Source organism: Antennarius striatus, chromosome 7 (assembly GCF_040054535.1).
Source record: "Antennarius striatus isolate MH-2024 chromosome 7, ASM4005453v1, whole genome shotgun sequence".
NCBI lineage: Eukaryota > Metazoa > Chordata > Actinopteri > Lophiiformes > Antennariidae > Antennarius > Antennarius striatus.
In genome coordinates, this window is record NC_090782.1 from 17,956,328 (window position 1) to 17,978,598 (window position 22,271).

A 22,271-nucleotide genomic window follows, 5' to 3' on the forward strand; every position below is an offset into this window, starting at 1 on the left:
AATTCAAAGAGCTACCTCTGCACTATAGCAGTGGATAGGATTATAGAGTTGAACTGACAGCCAGTAAATTGGATTTTAGTCAAACCAGGAGAAGGAGGGGGCCCAGAACACAAATTGGAGGGGTACAACACTGACAACATATGCCAAAAATGAGAAATGTGCCATTCACATGATAGACACGGACACTGGTGTGCTCTGACAGGAGACATCCTATTTGCGAAAAGGTGATTTCATAAAACATAAGCCATGGTGAAGCTAGGGCCCGTGTTTCATTTCAGCGTTAGTCGTGAGCGATAATAGTTCTCTCATGAATCGCTCAGTGAGTTTTATTGCTATTATTTATTTATACACAATTAGATTTGATTCGAGTCACTTTTTTTTTCTTCCACCCTCGGATACATCCCTTTAGTGTCATCAGGACGGCGCAGTGTCGGAGGACAGAAAGCAAGTTTTAAATTTAAAGGCTCCGCTGACACACAGCGTTCCTCTTTCCTCCCCAAAAACTGTATCAAACCAAGAGTGAGATATACATGAGAGGAGAGAAAATGTTTGGTGCTAATACTAAACTTGCTAATAGTGACTAATTTGTGGGTGGATGAGGGGGAGGATGATGGCTGTGAACTCACATTAGGAAACATCTCCCCCTGTTGGAGGGAATCCATTCAAATGAAGCCTTATGCAACACAGCGCACATGAGAAGTGATGGCTACCGATTACTGCATCATTTGACGGTGCTGTGAACTGCCTTCATTCATATACAGACGCACACGCAGATGACTGTAACCTGGTTTAGATGCATTATACCCGTGAGCACTACACACACACACACACACATGCACTTAACACAAAACATATTAAAATATTATTTGTGGAGACACAGCAACACAAATGACACCCTTGAGCAGGTGTCTTTGGTCGTCTACTTCACCTTATTGACACACACGCTCCCTAACTCTGTCATTTTTTTTAACCTATGCCACCCTCGCTCTCTCAAGCCCCTTTTTGAATCTCTCTCTCTCCCTCCCTCCAGCCTTGGCTGGCTGGGCTATAAGGGGTCACATGTGACAGTGCTGAGAGTCAGCGAGTCACAGAGCAGTGCTACTGAGATAATTGCCATGTGATAAAGAGGTGATTGCCTGCTGGCACCAGGGGAGAGCAATGCCATCAGGTTGCAATAAAAAAGCAGATGTCTGACACTAAATGAATGCTGCTGGAGCCCAGGCAACTTTCTATGCTCCCTTTCATCTAGCACGCTTCTCTTTTGTCCTTCTTGTTTCTGACTGCCTTTTCTTCTTTCTTTTCAAGAGCGAACAGAAAAGGTTGTGTCTGTGATGATGAAGACTCAGTTCTGCTCATTCTTCAGCAGAGACATTTGCTAACTATGGGGTAGTGAATAAATAAACGTTGTGACTGTGACTTGAATAAATGCTTTTGAAATGGAAAATTAAGATAAAAGCATGCTAAAAGTAAAATGTCCTGTCAACATAACCTCTATGCTTTTGGCTCTTCGTTTTTAAAGAGAGTCCATTTGGATTAATTGCCGTCTTACATAATTACAATCCTGATGTTGTATTTTAATTCGGAATGAAACGTCAGTTAATGCGTGACTTGTCATTTCTGAAAGCAAGCAGAACCAGAAGCAAGACAGGAAAATAAATAAATAATCCATGTGTGACTATGTTTACTCTGTTATACCAACCCAGTCAGACCCTTTATCTTGATGTCCAACCTTATTCACATCCTAATGAGGGGAGCAATCACACCGGTGCCAAAGCAAAAGAACCCTAGATCCTCTTGTTTCATGTCATTGCTTTTGTTAGGTTTCTTGTTCCCCTGCCTCCTTTTCCAGCTATGCCCTCTTAAAGGCTCAATTCATCTTATTTGGAAAGGATTGGATGATCCCCATTTGTCACTTTGGAATTATGCAAATGACAAAAGGCGTTAATAGATAGCGGGAGTGAGACATGTGGCTAATGGATGAGATGCCAGCACTGGGCATTCTACAGCAGGACAGCCTCTTTCAGGTTACCTGACAGGGGCACTGAGGGAAAATAATTGGCTTTTCCGTCGCAGGGTCCAAATGCAAATGCAGGCAAGTGGCATTCCATACTCCACCGTCTCACAACAATGTCATTAGCATTAGTGCCAGTGGCAGAGGAGTTTGATTCCCACTTATACGAGTCATTCTGTGGCCGTGGCCATCAGCAGCTCTGCTGACAAATAGCAGCTAAGCAGTATTAAATAGACAGAAACAGGAGTGAGTTTTCTCCAGCAATGCCTTTGTACTCCTGCGGGCCTTAAGTCTGTGTGACTGCATAGACACGGACAAGATAGTTGATATCAGATGAAGCTACTGATTCATGAGCTAAATTTACGTACACCAATAGATTTTTTTTTTCTAAGTTTGGAATTTGACATGGGGAATTCACAGAGACCAGTGAAAAAAAATGTCTCTATCGTTCTTTTTGCATGGTGTGTGTGCAATTGTTTGCGTGTGTGTGTAGTGCCGTGTGAGAGCAGTGCTGGGCTACGATGCACGCATGTCCTTTGCATATTAATAAACACTGCTTAGATGAATTTGATGGGAAGTAGATTCAGATCTCCTTATGCAGCTCATGCTAAGTAGAAATGCAAAGTCAGTGGCCTTTGAGGGTTTGTCCCCTGGGTGATAATCAACTGTCAACATACTTAATCACAGACATAGTATGGATACAGCTATATCTGTTGTAAAACTGCATCGCGGTCATCCCGGTTTTGAATTCAGTGACACTTGGAAACTAAACGCACTTCTCCCATCAGTGCAGTTTGACAGAAGTGTCTCTGTGTGATCATTCATTCATTTTCTGCCGCTTAATCCCCCATAGCGGGTCACAGGGAGCTGGAGCCTATCTCGTAGGGCGTGAGGCGGGGGACACTCCGGGCACGACGCCAGTGCACCGCGGAGCCACACACAAAGACAGACAACCATGCACACACACACACACACACACTCACTCCTACGGGCAATTTGGGACCGGCCAATCAACCTGAAGCGCATGCTTTTGGAGGTGGGAGGAAGCCGGAGAACCCGGAGACAACCCACGCAGACACGGGGAGAACATGCAAACGCCGCACAGAGCGGGACTTGAACCCGAATGTGATCAATCTACTCTAATTGTAAAGTGTATTTTGTGCAAGACAAACTCAGGAACAGGCAGGTTGGTTTGTAACTGAAATATAAAGCAAATTTTGGTATTTTGGTATGAAGCTACTAATCAATATGAAAGCATCAGAAAGACTAGAGATGAGTCAAGGGAAAAACACAAGACATTGTTAGCATCTGCAAGATTTCCATACAGCCAAACAGAGCATTGTGAAGTTTGACAATTGCAAGGAAAAAAAAAAAAAAGAATCACAACAGTTCTGCAAACTTTGCCTGTTCCCTGAGTGCAGAGATAATGTGCACATGTCAATGCCTTGATTTGTATGAGCCCAACAGACAGCTATTAAATCGTTTCTGCAGCTGGTGACAGGCTTCCTGCTGGGAGGATAGACGGATTCACTAAACATAGGTTGACAGGCTTCTTTTTTTTCTCCCTTTCTTTTATTCCGCTCTACTTTCTCTGTACTTCTCTTGCACTATCCATCCATCAACCTCAACATACATCCCTCCCTCTGTTCTACCCTTGCTATGTTTCTCGCTCTTTTGCTCCCCTTCTCCCATCTCTGTCTGACTCCTTCGCTACTATATTTTTCATTACCATCTGTCCTCCCCTCACCTCTCTCGCACCCCACTCTCCCCCTACATTCTCCCTCGAACCCCACCCAACGCTTCTGTCCTCCACCCATTTCTCGGTGTCCCTCTTCTTTAGCTCATGCAGCAGCAGGCAGCCATTATGGCAGCAAGCCACGGAGGTTACCTGACGCCCAGCGTGGCTTTCCCCACCACACAGATCCACCAGATGGGGGCGCTCAACATCAACAGCCTCCCACCCACCCCTATGACCCCGGTGTCGGGTGAGTTTCATCAAACCCTGGGTGAGCACTCAGTTTCATACCCTTTCCTCTTGTGCGTGCGTGCGTGTGCGCGTGTGTCTGGTGTGTGTCTGTGTCTACATGGGTGTGTGTGTGTGTGTGTGTGTGTGTGTGTGTGTGTGTGTGTGTGTGTGTGTGTGTGTGTGTGTGTGTGTGTGTGTGTGTGTGTGTGTGTGTGTGTGTGTCTGTTTTTGAAGCATGAGAATAAATAAACTAGAGCAACAGCAAGGCCAGAAGAAAGGGTGCCTGCTTACTGGTAATCCAAAATTATTCCACTGCAGAGAGAGAAAGAAAGAGACAGAGAGACTAATATGAAAAATGCATTCAATAGGATTTGCATCTTTATGTTGTTTGTGAGTGCAGAAGATATTTGAGGATAGTAGCAGCAGACGAAGGAATATCAATAAGTAAGTTTACAGATAAGAGGCTAATTTCCCTGTAGCATTTTGACCTTGTGCTTTGAAGCACTTGTGCCTGATCTGCATGCAGTGGGTTTTGTTTTCCATGACAAACACCTTCTATGCAGATACATTACAGAGGAAAGGGAAGGACTTTGAAATACCTGCCGACTGCATAACATTTGCTTATTCAGCAGTGCTTCATTTTCCTGAGACAGAGGAAACTTCAACATTCTCCGCTCAACAAAGGGATGAGCCGAAATAAATAATACAGCATCCAAGTCTTTGTTGTGCCTTGCTCACCTACTTTGTCAACACTGCAGTATTGAGTTTTTTAAGGTGATGACTTTGCTAACTTTAAACCAATAAGTATGATAGAGAGAGCTTCCATCGATGAGGCCCGGTCCAGATTTTCTTTACAGCCACCAGAACACCTTATCATCTTACCACAAACCTGCCGCACTATATAAAATTTTATTCTGCAACTGGAGAAAAAAGGTTCTCTTGCTTGTTATTCTCTTTACTTCTTTATCCACAGGCAAGAACAAAGGTTTTACTTAAGCTCTCTTGGGTTTAACTTCACTTACAGCAATTCACATTATAGTCAGTCAGATTCAAATTAACAGGACAGGCAGCGAACTAGATGAGGAAATCAATGCTGCAGGACCCCTATTAATCACTCACATCTCCACATCAAACCAAATATACACTCTGCACACAGACAGATGATGGAACATGGCAGCAAACACATGTGTTTACAGTATATCTGCAATAATTTTCACCGTCAGGCAATATATCTAGTTTCGAGGCCCATTTGTCAAATATTCAGGTTGATATTCTTGTGCGAAGTGTGCACTTTTGTGTGACCGTAATCAATCAGAGACAGTGATTAAAAGTGGAGCTCGGTCTTGCTGAGAAGCCTCATATAACAGTAACACAATAGCACTCATGAAGGCGAAGGTAGTGGAAATGTACCGCAAAGATAGTGTGTATCCATGTGTCGGTGGGTGTAGATGTATCTGAGAGTGTGTGTGATTGTATTGTTTGTACTACACCTTGCTTTAAACAACATCCTAAAGAATTTTGTTAGATATTCTTTAAAGAAAAACAAGAGCATTGCTGTGAATGCAATTTTGTAGCAGTTGACATTGCCAGGACCTGACAACTTGGTTTTGGCAGGAAGAAAATATGTCTGTGCCTCTGATACGGGGACAGATTTTAGTGAAAGGAAGAGAAACGAATGCCTCTAAGTCTATGAATCAGATACGTGTGAAGTGGTGCCATTTATCTACTTTCGGACATGCTTCTGTTTAAGCCACAGTCAACTGATTACCTTTTATTATTGCATGTAATCTAATTATTATATGTTCGGGCTTTCGTGAATTTTCAAGTACTTCCATAAATATGAAATGCTTTATTCCCCTTTTTTTCATTCATTAATTTGATTATGACTGCCAGCAGCTGCAGGAGCGGTATACTAGCTTGTTGCTTTGGTGTACACAGCTATTTCCTCCCTCCCTATCCACACTTGTGACTATGAGTTATTTAGAGTTTATTGAAGGAATACATAACATTTCTGGCAAGGCTGTCTGTATAACTAGGCCAAGACACTCAGACACCACTGAGAGGCTGTAGGATTGCTTCCACGTCAGTGAAATAATTCATTTTAACATAAAAAACTCTGTTTTTAGGGTCTAGCATAAGCATCTGTGCATGACAAAGAGGTAATTTATACATTAAATACTTTCAACCATATTAGAGATCCAGGAGGATCTATAAATTCTAGCATTTACCAGCTGTGTCAAATGCACATAAAAAATATATAAAAGCGAAAACAGTTAATGTCACTGTACTAGACTGCCAAATCTGAATGACAGTGCTCTGCTTTAAAATAAAGCACAAATAGTGGTCTAGTTGACAAACTCAGTGTAAATGCGTAACATTATTTTTTTATTGAGATGATCAGTATAACCTCTGCAACAAAGTAAAAAAAAAAAAAACTTGTTTATGACAGCGAGTCGATGTACAGAGAGGCTGAGAGGTTAAGCGTGTTACGCTGAAAACAATGAGACATTCATTTGATAAACAGATGCAAAGCATTTAAGCTTGATGGTGCATAAGCCATTTGCCAGATGGCTCAGCTGATTAGAGCATGTATCCTTACAATGATGCATGATGATGCTTTTTGAAAATAATGTTTACCAGGTGCTGCTCCCTGAGCACCGCAGAACAAATAAAAGTTAAACAAAACAAGGGAGGGAGATGCAGAGCTAAGGTGACAGGAAGAGAAAGACGGGGAGACAAAAGAGGGTGAGGGAGGGGAGGAAAGAAAAATTGTGACTCCTGCTGGGTATATGTTGTGAGGTACGCTTTATGTCAACGATGTTCCTTGAGGATGTGGGTAGTGTGCAATCAAAGAACTCCAGTGTTCTCTTGCAAGGCGCTGCTTTGCACTCAATATGTACATGCCAAAGTGTGTATTATATAAAATATAATGAAGATGCTCCTCAGCCAAAGACAACCCACTCACAGGCAGCTTGAATGCCACACAAAACCTCCACAGAATTCGAGCATGGGCAAACAATTAAAGTAGAACATTTCCATGGTGATAAACAACATAAAAGTAATAAGCTGAAATAGTCATCTCTCTCAAGATGCTGCCCTCCAAAGCACATATACATGATATACAGACATTTTATATCTAATGGCCAATTCGAACACAAACAAATTCAAAAGGCAAATAAGATTAGAAGTTCCATTTCTCCAACTGAAATACAAAAACAGAAATGCATGAGTACCAGAGGCGTACTTTGATGAGTGGAAAATCAAATCCAGCCTTGCTGCACCAAGACACACGTCAGCAGTGTGTTCAGAGCCAGATGAAACAGCCAGGGAAATGAATGCCAGCACGACTCAACTGATGGTGTGACCTCTGCATCTCAAACTGCAACTAGAAGGATGCTCAGTTGTAACGACTGCTGGCAGATCTGAACCCAAAAGCACAACCCAGGAAAAAATCAGATGCAGAAAGTTCAATTAGTCTAAATTATTACTTAAAAGAAAGCAAGAGAGAGAGAGAGAGAGAGAATCAGTCCAATCCATCAAGGAAGTCCACATTGTGGGTAACCAGACGAAGATTCAAACAGACAGGTCAGTTTAAACAAAATTCAGAGCTGTTGGAAGTTTAGGCAGACCTCCACCAATGTCCAACACCTTCACAGCTGCTGTGTTCACTGACATGAAATCAAATAAGATGAAGGTTTCCTGTGATGATGCACATCCAATGTCCTACAGTTAGTTTTACTCTCAACAGTGAGAGTAATAAATAGGTTAGTTTTTGCGTTTTGTGATACTGATTCAATAGAAGTCCATCCCTACTGGTTAAAAAAATTATATTAAGCTCAACTTAAAATATTGAGCTGTGCAATATTGATATATGCAATCATCCCAACAAGTTTAAGGAAAACTATTTCCATTGTGAAATACTGGCGGTTCTTGTCTCCACTTGTCAGTATTTTTGTGCAGGTCATTTTTCATTACAGAATGGTATGTAGTCAGAGAACATGAGCACAATGCCAGTTGTAATCTTTAGTGCAGTCTTTTGATCTTGACCAATCAGTGATGTGGATTATTTCACGTGACCTTCTTGGAACTGCAACAGAGGTGGTATTAACAAAGTATTATTAGGTACGTCTCCTGTAAAGGCTGAACATAAAGGGAGTCGAGCCAAATCGAGTAAAGCCGGTACCATGCAATGGAAATAAGCAAATTTAGTTGATTGTTTTCAGGATCATGTCCTCCCTCCTCCAAAAAGTCATCAAAATCCATTCAGAACTTTTTCAGCAATCTTTAAAAGAGATAGACAAACAAATGCCAGCGGAAAAAATAGACACACAAAAAAAAAACAACCTTCTTGGCTGAGGTAATAATTTATGTTCAAGGGCAAACATGTCCAGTTGCACAGGGCGCCGATGTCCCACAGATGCAATTTCCCTCTTTCAGTTTAAATCAGGTCTATTGCATCAGAATCATAACAAATCCCCAGAGCGACAGTGCAGCAGCTCCGTGGCAGCCAGCGGTATCCTTGTTCCTGTTGCATGTAAGTACCTTCAAACAGCAAGGCCATCACTCTCTTTAAGACCAAATCTGATTTGTGTAAGCAAAACCGAGCCTCGCGCAAGGCCGGTCGGCTGGAGGATCTGACTGTCATGCACATCTGCATGATTGGTCCATCGTATGTACACCCACCTCTAGAGGAGAGCAGACTCCATGGGCTTTGCTTTATGGAAGGTTGGATTTAGTGGATGTGTTTTATGGTAATCTTTAACATTTTTATGCAACCATATCGGCTATTATACTTGTTTTTATTATCATAGGGAATTTATATATACTGTAATTACATGTTTGTGTACAGAATTCAAGGCTGTGAGGCTGGTGTCTTTTACCCATTTTGTCCATTATTTCATCACACCATTTCCGTTTGATGAGCATAACAAGGAAAGTTTTATCCTGTATTTGGGTGGTGCAGTCTCCAGGGTGGAGGGATCGTAGTTTGGATGTCCAGTGGTTCGTCTTCATCATTTAAGGTAAAAGCAGATAGTGGCCTTGTCTGTGCCTGTAGGTCTAAGTTCTATCTTCCATTATCAGATAGGCCGAGGTGACAACTGTAGGTGGATCACAATTAAGGACACTGCTTTATAGACTGTGGCTTGACTCTCTCTTAACTCTCCTAAAATCTCCAGTCTTCAGACCCGACTGGTGGAGGTGATGATTAGGAGGTTCGTGATTGACAGTGAGCTATCCTTTGTCACTCCCATAAGTGTGAGCTCTTCAGTAGACGAACTGGTCAATAATCAAGTTTAATGCCAACTTTGTTTGAGCGTTTTCTTTACAAATCATCATGGAGTGTGTGATTTAAGGGCTTCATCTACTGTTATTTGCTTAACTCACTTATTGAGATTTATCTTCCACTTAAGCCTTCAGCAAGTTCTGTTAGATGGATGTATAGAGTGACGGGTTACAAACATATTCACATTACCAAACATAGATAACAAACAGCAGACAATTAATTACTTAAATCACTGCTGAATTCACACCATGGTCTGAACAGGGTGTAGAGCGCAGACACAAAACTACCCTCCAGCAGATGGCATTGTACAAACCAAAATAAAATGACTGACAAAAACAGAACACACACAACAAACGTGTGTTACAATAGAATAGTAAAGCTACTACAGAACATGTGCAGGGTCTTTAAGTTAAGTTATAAAATCCCACCAACATATAAATGACATTATTAGTAAAAATCACCCATTATCTGATGCGGAAGAAGTGTCCCTGTAACATTTAACTTTGTATGTCAATGCACAGTTAAATATTTATAAGGTATTGGAAGTACATTCACAGTCTACTTGCTTTACAAATATTTACAAGCAATCTAAGAGGTGGTATTCAAATTCACATCTTGGTGTTTCAACTGGCTTGTGAAAGAGTACCCGTCCCATATTTAGATATGTTAGTCACACCAGACAGACATTTTCCCATGAGTGTAAATGCATCACATTTTAATCAGTTAGATGAAAGCATCTGTTTTGAGTGCTTATTGCTTGCTCCAGCGAAAGACAGTCCTTGTGCTGGTAATGACTGTGCTCTCCAGCATGGGTGAAGCGCTTCTCCTTGGCTGAATGTATAATTAACATAATAAAGACTTGTGACGCATCTGAAGATGTATTTCATGAAGCAATCAATTTAAGAACACAATCAACATTTTTCAACTCTAAGAAATAGCCTGCAAGACTATGAATATGAATTCTGCTCCCATATATAATATATGCTGTCCGTGGCATGCACATGTACATCCATACATACTGTTAAGCACTGCAGACATATTTTTTGCAGCCATAAGAGATGTGAATATATAGTTAAGAGCTAGTGGTATAGAATGTGTAATAGGCTTTGCATTCACCAATTCCAGAGTGAAGAACGTGACACACGCGGCTCCCACCGACCACCACATGTGTTTTCCCATTCTGCTGTGTGCATTGTAAACAAGCTATGAATACGATTTCCCACAATGCACAAGCTATCTCTCCACTGAGGTATAAAATGAAAATGTCTTGTTATCTACTTGTTCAGGATTGTCGGATATACGTCCCCATTTCAACCAGGAACATTCTCAAGGTCTGCTCGAGTTGGATATCGGTCCATTGTGACAGTGAGGATGCAAAAAGAAAAATTGATGGCTTTGCTACATGCAGTCATTGCTTTACTTATCAGGTTGCTTACTGTCTTCTCCTTATATCAACCCTTTTTTTTGTGATCCAGTATGCTGAGTCATTTGAGTTACTGTATGTTTCAGGGTGCCACCATGACAACAGAGATCCTCTATTTATTCCACTTAACCTGACTGGACTCTGTGGCCCCAGTCTGTTACTGCTATCACAAGTTCTCCTTTAAAAGGAGATGTCATGTGCAACTGCTGACCTTAGAGCTCCTGTAATTGCATGTAAAAGGTCCACACCACCTTCTACTGCTCCTACTAATGCTACAACTGCCCATACATAGACGTAAACTCCCACAGCACCACTAAGGCTTGGAAAATGAATTTGCCTGATGATGGAGAGGGTACATTATCTGGTGGTACAGTAGAGTGCGTGTGGCCCGAGCAGACTAGCTGTCTTGAGCCCTCAGAATAGAAGCGGCGGTCTCTTGGGTCCTGGTAGGAGAATGGGCTGAAGCTGCAGTCCAATTCATCACAGCTCCGCAGGAAACAAGCAATCGTGGGGAGGCTTCAAAAAAAGGGAAACCAGTGCAAAAGATACAACAGCTCTCACTGGACCAGGGTAATTCCCCTGGTCAATGCAGTTGCCTGCCTGAATGTCAGCCTCTTCATGACTTTAAATGTAGAGGCAAAGAGAGGAGAGGAGGAAGGAAAGGAGAGGAGAAATTGTATATTATGGAGATTACATGGACAGTCATTGGTGGGATATTTCGGAGCAGCATATTTAAAATATCATTAGCAGAAATCTAAATGAAATTCATGAGTATTCTGAATGTGATTGTTTACCCTCTCCGGACTAGTCTCAGAGGAGATTCGTTACTCCTGCACCAGATTGTGGGGGTCTGGCGTGCTGGAGGGTTTCCGTGACAACGTGGGTTTTCTGTCCAATCAGGGTGAAGGGTTTCCAGATTGAGAGGTAGTCCTCAGGGACGCTGTACTTCAACGAGCTTGGATGCTTTGCCATGGAGCAGCCCTTTTAGCGAGACCATCACACAGGGAGATTTCGCTCAAAATGGGTACTTTGATGTTCCTGGTGTAATTGGAAACACTTTTCAAAGGAGGGTCCTTTTAAGATGCATTGAATGAGAAAGAACAGGGAGCATTCAATTTCGGTTCCACTCCTGAACCATCCAGCGACTGCCTTTCAGGCGTGTACCATATACAATATGTTATGACCCACCCATTTGTCAAACTGCCAACTGTTGTTATTTTGTCTTTTTTATGATGTATAAAAGTAAGAGGCATCATTGTGTTTTTGCTACCTGGTCATTCAAGCGAATCTCCGTCTGTAATCTCCTTCTATTTAGCCCAGGTCTTTTTTCTCCTTTTTCCCCCTCTTTCTCTCTCAGAAGTTGCACAGTGGTTTCATCATCTTGAGCAGTAGCAGCCAGCAGGGTATCACGCAAACACTGCAGACAGGCTCATTTTTCACAGGTTGACTTCCCAGCTATCCTGCAGGATGTGTCACGACAAACTGCGAATATGTGACAGATTCACATCGCACCCTTGTCCTTGCATTAGAGAGGAGATGCGGTATAGCTTGTGGTCACAAACTGTGTGTTTGTGTGATTGTGGGAGTGTGTGTGTGTGTGTGTGTGTGTGTCCCTGGATCTGCTCAAGCCAAGGATTGTGTGAGTGTTTACACTCTGTAGACCGTAATAAAATCGTGTGCCTGTGTACACTTACCTACCTTGTTTTGTAGTGTCATGTAGAGCTATGGAGATAGAGTGCTCACAATCCGGTAACGTTAAACCTTTTTTTTTTCCCAGCAGGCCTCAGTTCTCCACCAGCCAACATCACCACCTCTGCTGTGCCCAGCATCGTCACTCCCATCGTCAACGGTTTCACTGGCATTCCTCATCAGCCCAATGGACACCCTGCGGTGGAGACTGTGTACACCAATGGCCTGCCGCCCTACTCCACCCAAAGCCCCACCGCTGCTGACACCCTCCAGCAAGCCTTCACCGGAGTACAGCAATACACAGGTGTGCTGTGAATGCCTTCTGTAGCATGTTTCTATGCCTGTAACAGTTACGAGACAGTCATTGTAAGCTACTACCATATGAGCAGTAATGCAGTGTGTATTCAGCACGCCTTAGAACAGAGCACGAGAAAACCTTTGATTAGACATGGCGTTTTCCACCTTAGGCATGCCCGACATCATTCTTTCCATTTTTACACTCCTGTCTCACCCGCTCCGTCCCTCCTTCCTGTCTCTGGCTGTAGCGATCTACCCGGCCACCACGCTGACTCCCATTGGCCAGACACTGCCACAGCCACCCCAGGTCATCCAGCAGCAGCAGCAGAGAGAAGGTGAGGGTGAGAGAACATTATTACTTTTACACTTCACACATCACCTCCCGTGTAATAGACATATAAAAAAAAATGAGCTTGAGAGACCGATATTACTGTAGCACTGCTGGCACACAAGTCATTCTTTGTCATATACAAATACAGAATGTGATAGAATATAACTTTAAGGCTGCACACATCTTGTTCTCGGTAATAGATAAATAGAGCGGGACAGCCGAGAGAATGCATTTCACATCTCATCTTAGGTAATGGATATATAAAGCATGAGGATGATCGAAGACTCTTAATAAAACCATATTGTGCTGTTCATCTGACAACCGTTGTATATTGTCTACACAGGGGGGCCATGCTTTTTTTTTCCACAAATGATAATTATACTTGGTGTAATAAAATCCTCAGATAAAAGAATATTGGTGCTGCAGCACAAATGGATTTTTTTTTTTTTTATTCGGGGTTGCTGGAGAACTGCTACAGCTTTTGTGAAAATAACATTCATACACACACGCGCGCACGCACACACACACACACACACACACACACACACACACACACACACACATCTGCACATCTGCTGCAGATTTGCACAATAACAGTCCAATCTACACCAAAGTGTTGTAATTTGCCAATAATTACTCACATTTAATATTTTGGGATTTACATTGATTTTTCCTTTATTTTATACATAACTATGTCAAATATTGAAAGTATGATTGAAGTCCACAGAAGAAGTAACGAAGCTATTTGTTTTCATCATCGAGGGTTTTTTTCCTCTTTTTGTTAAGTTTTGTTTTTTTCATTCAGGTACAGTTAAGGGTGCAGGAAAATTATAACCTCTCCTACCAGAGAAGCACAGAACCCACAACTAAAATCTTAACTTAATCTAACAGTACATCCCATGGTTCTTTGAAGCAACCACTGGCGTGAGGGAGTGGAACACATTCTTATATAAATTACATAATCCGTTTTGTTTTTTGGTTTTTTTTTAAGGCTGGGGGGGTTGGAATAATTTTTTAAAAACTTTTTTTTGTGACAAACTAATCATAAATAGTCGCCAGTTGGAGAATGTGATCCATCAACCAGACTGAATCTATCCTGTTCCCTATTAATCTGAAAATCTGAACTGATGTAAATAGAAATTTTAAATATGCTCTCAAGAATCTACATTAGTATCAGCAAATCAAAGCATAAACTTCAATTAGATTTTGAGCATTAAAGAAGAGTTTTTTGGGTTTTTTTATCTGATTATATCAGACAGTCCTGAAAATCTATTTCCACTTACCTTAATTTAGTCAACATGCAAGCCTGCATAGATCACAGTGACAAACACACAACTCTCAAAAAACACTTTCAAATACTCTTCTCCTCTCTCTGTCCAGGTCCGGAGGGTTGTAACCTATTCATCTACCACTTGCCACAGGAGTTTGGAGACAATGAACTCATGCAGATGTTTCTGCCCTTTGGTACAGTCATCTCTTCTAAGGTCTTCATGGACCGTGCAACCAACCAGAGCAAGTGTTTCGGTGAGTCGATCACGGCTGCTCACCAACAGCTATTGAGTTTCCATCACAAACACACTGCTCAAGAAAGACACATAAATGTTCTAGCACACAGAAGATGCATAAAAACAACTTCACTACCTATTTGAATAGAAATGTCAATGGAAATAGGTGAAGAATGGTTTTAAGAGTCTTCCACTAAACAAAAGTTGTTTTAGCAAATCGAGATCTCTTAGTTGTTTTATCACAACATTCACTCATTCGTGGGCGTCTTGTAAAAACTCACAGTGAAGTTGTTAGTGTTAGTTTTATATATTTCACAATAATGAATGTGTTTGTGTTTAAGCTGCACACCAAACACTAGGCAATTTTTAACAAAACATTTGTTTGGATGCAGCAGAGTTTGATTCGACAACAGCTAGACGGAGAGGACTGAATGATCTTCCCTCTGACTAACTGACCTGAATTTACATCTTGATGACTGCTGTGTTTTGGCACCAGTGTTATAGAGGAAAAGAAAAAGGTGTTCAATACACTGTGGACAAACTAGCCATGATGCATTCGATCACCACCCATGTCCTTGTTTCTGTTTAGCAGCTGTGTGACCTGAGAACCTCAAGGTGCTGCATCAGCATCCGCATCACCGTTCAGTAACCCCAATATCTGTCAATACGCTCACAGCTGAGGGTGATTCACACACCTCCACGCCTCCTGTCCCATTTAGCTCCATCACACCATGCTCACACCATCAAGCCTTGGGGCTTATACAAACTTTGAGGAAGCAGACAGCGAAGAGGGGAGTGGGGGGGGGGGCAGTGTAGGAAAGCAAAGGACAATTATGGATCAGCATTTGTTTTCACTTCAGGGAACTGCAGAACCCGGGGCAAAATTGATCGCCAGTCCTGTCTCCCTAGGGGGACTTAATAACATATAAATTCATGAAAGAAGAGCTATTTGCAGTATTGACGAATACACTATGCATTTACAACATAATGTTAGGCCTGGGGAAGGAGGGAGCACAATGGTGTAATTAATCCAGAAAAGAGAAAGAGGGCATAAACTTAGATTGATGGTGTGTAAAAGACATGGAAACAAAAGAAAAAGAGGGAAAGCGGAGGTGCGGACCTGTATCCCAGCTCCGTCTCTGAATGTAGTAACCCACCATCAGGTTAGGAGGTCACCTCCTTTCACCACATCTACACTTTCTTCAGATTCACATTAAGCCCTCCTCCACGCCAGCCAGGCGTCGCCCTGATGGGTCAGCCCAGAGCCGAACAGGCTGGGCAGAAATCTCTCCCAGGTGACTGTGGACTCGGAGAGGCTCCTGCTGTTTTTCACGGGCCATCGACTGTTCCTAATGACACCGCAGACACAGGGGAGACACACTCAACTGGAATTTCTGGTCACTGAATCCTCAAGGCTTTATTTTTTACACATGATGAAAACAGGATGTTGATGTGGGGTGTATTTTGGGAAAATGCACTGAGGACAGATTTTCTTAAGACTCCCATTCTGTTATTTTTGTTCATGTTGAATCAGGATGATATTATTAAGTTAAAAACTGGCTTCTTTTGTTGGGATGGCCTGGTCTTGATGCTCCACACCGATAACAATGGACTCTATTATTAACAGCAAACCCCCTGTAGGTGCTGGTTTGACACATTTGTCCAACTCTTTTACTTCACGTTTTCTTTTAGATGCACCAGCTGATATTTGTGCAACTTCTTTTGTTTCAAACATTTCTTGCTCCTCTACTCTGTGCTCTTGAAATGATTGCTTTTTTTTTTTTTGTTCATTGAAATCGCAGCAAGCACAACAACAAATCATGATGACCTTAATTGTTAAAAATGCTTGACAAACCTAAACTAATTCATCAAATTTTTTAAAAATCTAAATATCTAAATGGGATTAGCCAGCTTGACAGAGAGAGGGAAGCAATGGTCATGACTATAAAGACGAGTAGCATGCTTAGTACGGACATAAGCGTGAAGATTTTATAAAAGACTGAATTTTAAGACCAAAGATACTGCAAGTACTTTATGACTTTAGCTGGTCTGTCTTCCAAATAGGATGAATGATGTGAATGAGTTAAACAAGGGTTATATATGTGTCACGTTTATGTCTGAGGACTCTCTATGCTGAATATTTATTAAGTTAACAATGGTAATCTGGTCATGGGTCACCCCTCTGGTCTGTATCCAGCTGTTGTCCCACTTCCTCTTCATCTCCTCCCACAGCAACACTTTACAAAAATAAAAACCAAACATAGTTTCAGGACTGGGGACCTGGGGACAGGACTGATGATGCTCTGCAGCTCCTTTCAGATGGAAAAGGAATCACAGAAATGTCCTGATAAAAAATAATCAATAACCCAATTCAAAGTGAAGAAAACTATTTACTAAGTGTGTGATGCCTTTCAATTTCTCTTGTTTAGACTGTATGGTGTCATTTTATGTATGCACACACACACACACGCACGCGCACGTGCACGCACACACACACACACACACACGCACACACACAAACAGATTTTTCTGATTCCATAAATTAAACTCCAGAATCAAATATACAAATTTTCATATTTATATCGTAGTTTTATTTCTCCCTTTGGATTGTTTTGGAGTGAGCTGCTGAGGTTTGGAGGCATCGACCGTAGCTCTGGCTGCTGTCTCTCAGATATATGGCATCTTTCTTGCGGTAAACAAAGTGGCAAAAAAGCATTTGAAAAAGTCATCTATTTGGTCTTGCTTCTCAAGACAATCTGCAGGTCATGCTGCCAGTAGTTTCTTATACGTGCTGTCTATGAAATATTTTCCTTTTGCTGAAGTACATTGCATCGCCAGACAGAAAAAAACAAACAAACTCGGGATCAAGGTTTGTGCATGTGACAATGAAAACACCATTGGCGTCTCGACTGAATCATAGTTGATCCTTAGTGAGTAGACGAGTTCTTCTACAATGAAGGAAATCCAGCATTCAACCATTGATAACAGGGTCTGTGATCTTGAGTAACAAGGTCTTGTTGATTTTTGTATTTATTATGTCATTATTTATCTGTATGGATAAACAAATCTGCAGCCATGATGACAAATATGTATTTTTGAATGTGGGTGGAATTCTTCATTTAATGCAAAAAAAATCACAAATAAGTCAATAGATATGGGAATGATACCGATATGAATATATTGTAAAAATAAAATTCCAAATCAAGTTAATGTATAAATATTTATTCTCCACTCATATCATATTATTCTGATTTTTTTTTTTTTTTTGTAAATGAACTTTCACTTGTAAGAACATTTTGTAATTAAGTCTGTACTTAATCATCAGTTCTATATTTTAATAGTAACATCATATGTAGTGTGGTAGTCATAGTAATACATTAAATTCTGTGGCTGTATTTTCATTACAAAAGCAACTCACCTCCAAAATCTGCATGATAATTCTAGCTTTCAGAACTGAGGATGTGTCTCATTTCTCTACACGCCTCACTGAAGGATCAGAGAACAGATCGCGGTTACATCTCTTTCAAACTAAACCTGTCAACCAGGACACATCACAGGAGTGAGGCCTCAGGACTGCTGCACACCCACACTTGTTGCATCTGGAGTCAGTTATCATTTTAGCTCCTGTTGATGAGAAGTAGTGCAGGCGGTCGAGACCCAGCATTAATGCTTGAGTGAACGTTTCAGACTTAGGTGTTTGGTTAAAATCAGCTTTCTAGCATACTGCCACAGCACTGACCATTTCCTCAGCAGCTCAGAGGCGCCGTCTGCCTCAAAAACACCATCTAGACGACTACAGGCATTGGAAATAGAAACGGAAAGATTTATTATTTACATCTTTTTTTTCTTCTTCTATTTCCACACTACCTGTTGGGTCATTTGTGATCAATTTAATCTCTTTAAAATTAATCATAATAACCTTATTTCATGTGGTGCTAATGAACATGTCCTGTTGTTAACAGGCTTCGTGAGCTTTGACAACCCTGCTAGTGCACAGGCAGCTATTCAAGCCATGAATGGCTTTCAGATTGGGATGAAGAGGTTGAAAGTCCAGCTAAAGAGACCGAAGGATGCCAGTCGCCCTTACTGACATAGCCTACCTTCAATATTCACTGCAGCAGCACAGGTGAGCCTGTTACTGGGTCAAGATTGTTTGTATTTGTATTACTTATTTATTATAATCTTTGGTTGTTTTTCCCTAGAATGCTTCTTATAATTGTTAGTTTATGAAATCTGTGAATTTAAGGGTGTAGATTTCTGCAGACCCATTAGAACAATTTCATATGCATAGGATAAATTATAGGAAAATCTGTCATCATCATGATTGACGAAGATTGATCATTGTGCCATGGTGGGTTAGCTGTCTACAGACCATTACACTGATATTATAGAGCCATATTGAACTATCCAGACTCTAAAGAAATGGATCTTTGGAATGAGAGTTTAATGAGCAGAGCGGGCTGAAATTGTCTTCTTCTTTTTTTTCTTTTATCTTCCAGATTTTAGAGGACACGTGAAGGTATCACGAAGGAGTTAAACTTTATTTCTTTGAAAACAAAATGTTTTAAAAAAAATCAACAGATAAGGAATTTTTGAAGACATATCAGCATTTACGTATGAAGATATAGGTTACAGCAGAAAAAGAAGACGCAAAGGAGACGCTTCATCGGGGGACTTGAAGGCAACAGATGGCACAGTGCAAGAAAGATGAGAAGAAAAAACTGAGAAAAGATGTAATGAGACTGAACAACAGAACTTTTTCTTGTTGAGACTTGAATTGTTAATTAAGCAACAAACTTACAAACAAAAAAGCAGCAACAACAAATAGATTTCTATATACATATTATATACACATATATATAAGCAAAGAGGCGCTTGTGGCTTTTCCTGTACTGGACAAATGAGGGTTAAAACTTGAAGATCAAGAAACAGTGGAAATAAGAAGCTATTCTATTTTGTCCACTGACAGACTTTCTTTCTCTTTCCCTCTTTCTCTCATTCTCTCACCGTCTCTCTCAGCAAGCGCAGAACTTTGACTCTCGGAGGTCACTGAGGTTTCCGTTAGCAACAGTAGAACTGCAAATCTTTCACCCCTAAGGGACCAAAGGACCAAACATTTTTATTGTTCTGAGCAGTAATATATAGTATTAATGATACTAATGCTACAAACTACTAATAATAATATTACACGTTAAACTTACGATGAAATACTAGCTTCAGGTTGAAAACGAGGAAAGAGGTTTTGGTTTCTTTTCCTTTGCTTTTATAGCTACTGGGTTTGAGGATATGGAAACAAAAGAGAAAAAAATCTATTAAAAAATAGATGAATAAATAAAACTATACTACATTAGCGGTAGAATATGTGAAACAGACGTTGAATTGGGCATGTTCATCTGTTTTCTTTTGCCACACATTGCGTCATCACAGTATTTCATCTCGGGTGTGTAAAGCGTCGGCGTTATTGTGTCCGCAGGGGAAGAAAACAGTCCAGTAGTGCCAAAAGTGACACAGTAACAGCCTCTTAAACATATTGTCACTGATCTACAGTCTATTCAGCCATGTAATACTATTGTCTTTTCATGTCAATACCATAATTAAAGCAAGGGTGATTCCATGCCATCATTAAAGCCTTAATATTACAGATAATCTGACCATAAAGCTTTCCGGTAGAAGTGCCGCTGTGACTGAGCCGGAAACGCAGCAGTAAAACGCCACACCATCTGCAACTGTTTCATAAAATACACAAATGAGCTTGACGACAGTTGCAAAAAATTTCCCGTCGGCGTGTCACGGCGGTCCCAGCTGAGTCGTGCCCCCTCTCTCTGCCAATCCCTTCCAGCTGTTCTCAGCAAGACTCCCTTTTCCTCTTCCTTTTCCTCCTCACCTACAAAACCCAGCATACGTCTCGCTTAATAGGGACCATCATTTGATTGGGGGGCCGGGAGGTAGCCCACAGCATAATTAGGATAATGGTAATATTGATCAGATAGGGAGCAGCACTGCCGGGCAGGAGATGCACAATCAATTACACATTGGCATTTGACTGAGTGACACAGTTCATTTTTCTCCCATTGGTTGGATAGGAGTCTCTTTCCCCCCTTAACCACAGACCAAAGTCTCACAGGGGTCCCAATCTGACATTTAACCATCTCCTGTGGAACAGCACTTAAATCCGGACCATGAGTGGCTGCGTCAGGATCTGTACATAGTGTTTTCAGCAGATTGATGAGTTCTTCAGAGAAGAGCAGTTGTATATTTTTTCAAAGGGTGTAATAGCACAGTACGAGCTGGTATTCAGTGAGGAACAGCCTGGCATTACCAGCCTTAGGAGGTCAAATTAAGAACAAAATGATCCATCAATTAGACAGCAGCAGGCCTGTAAGTGTAGCTGCTACAGCTGCTACACTTAACTAACACGAAAGCGCACTATTAACGGCGGTCACACATGGCTCCTATACAATGTGGTCACGACTCATCGTGTAGTATCAGGTGCCATTAATTAGCTAAAGCAGCGTCGTGCATGAGGATGATTTTTAGGGACGTGCAGCCTACACCTGAGATGAAATCTGTGTTTCATCAGTTTGTTTTTTCTGTTTCGTTGTAAGCTTGGATTTGTTCATCGTCAACATCCACTCAGCTGCTTTTGAAAAACATGCCTCTCTTTGACTCGGTAAGCTCTGAAACAGCTCGGCCCTCAGGACAGTGACACTTCAGCACCCCGATCATCGCTCTAAATTTTTAACGCTCGAGTGCTTCAGTCATCAAATCTCAATGCTGTCTCTGTGGTTTCACCCCACATGTTGGTCTCTTGAGAATTCAGGACTGCTATGCATCAGTAGTGCACAAATGTCACCAGAACTGCTTCTCTGAACCTTTCACTTCACTTTGGCTCTGGCGCTTTATTTGTTTGGTAAAGGCTTCAAGGTCTAAATTTCTAGGAGACCACTGCCCCATATTACCCTCATTTATAGCATATTCCTAAACTGCAGAGAAAATTTTGATGCTGGAAAGAAAGTCTTTCCAAAAAATGCCTTTTCTCTTTATGAATTGCCAAATTATGCAAACATATCCGCTGCATGCTGTCATCCTTAGGGCTTAAAATGTGAGCCAGATTCAATGAAAATGTTAGGAGTTTTAGTTATACTTTTGTGCCGGTCCTGGTCTGTCAGAAGATATATTCGATTATGTCATGTAGTATAACATTTTCGGAGGACGGCCCATTCAGTCTGTAATGATTTAAGATAGGTTTTTCATTGAAAAGGTTAGATTTCATATATAGTTGCCAGAGGACAGCTCCTCTGCCCCCCTGGTGAGTTCTGGTGAGTTAGTTTTCTCTCTACTGTCAGGTCGTAGCGGCTTTAGGAAGCTGTGATATATGCTGTCCTTCCCCCAGGCCAACCAGAGTATTATAAACCCACTCAAAAATCTTCTGTTGTGGGATTTCTACTGGGAGGAGTTTTTTGAATAATTAAAATTAAATTAAATTTGGCCCTCACAACAGATTGGGTAATGCAAATTAAAGATGCCAGCTGTGGCTAAAATTTAATGAGTTTGAAAAGATATTGAATTAATTTCATTCTTCCAAAAAAAAATTTTTTTTGATCAAACACAATTATAGTGATGGCTTGTGAATGACAGTTTTAGAGCAGTGCATAAACCTGAGTATACATATCTACAGTGAAGTTACAAAAGGGAAAGGAAAGTAATGAAATGAAAGAAGTCCAAGAAACTAATTGAATTTTATCATTTTTAATTATGAGAATTG

At 41.1% G+C, this 22,271-nt stretch overlaps 1 protein-coding gene across 1 annotated transcript in view; it reads left to right on the top strand.

Annotated features, from left to right (window-relative positions):
- Window positions 1-21,914, top strand: part of celf5a (cugbp, Elav-like family member 5a) — a 185,088-nt gene extending 163,174 nt beyond the window's left edge. The window contains exons 7-12 of the mRNA XM_068319564.1: window positions 3,861-4,017; window positions 12,465-12,677; window positions 12,919-13,011; window positions 14,382-14,525; window positions 18,469-18,632; window positions 19,006-21,914. Of these exons, the coding sequence (XP_068175665.1) occupies window positions 3,861-4,017; window positions 12,465-12,677; window positions 12,919-13,011; window positions 14,382-14,525; window positions 18,469-18,596 (735 nt within the window). The 3' untranslated portion in view covers window positions 18,597-18,632; window positions 19,006-21,914. The remainder of the gene's footprint in view (window positions 1-3,860; window positions 4,018-12,464; window positions 12,678-12,918; window positions 13,012-14,381; window positions 14,526-18,468; window positions 18,633-19,005) is intronic.
- The last annotated feature ends 357 nt before the right edge of the window (window positions 21,915-22,271 follow it).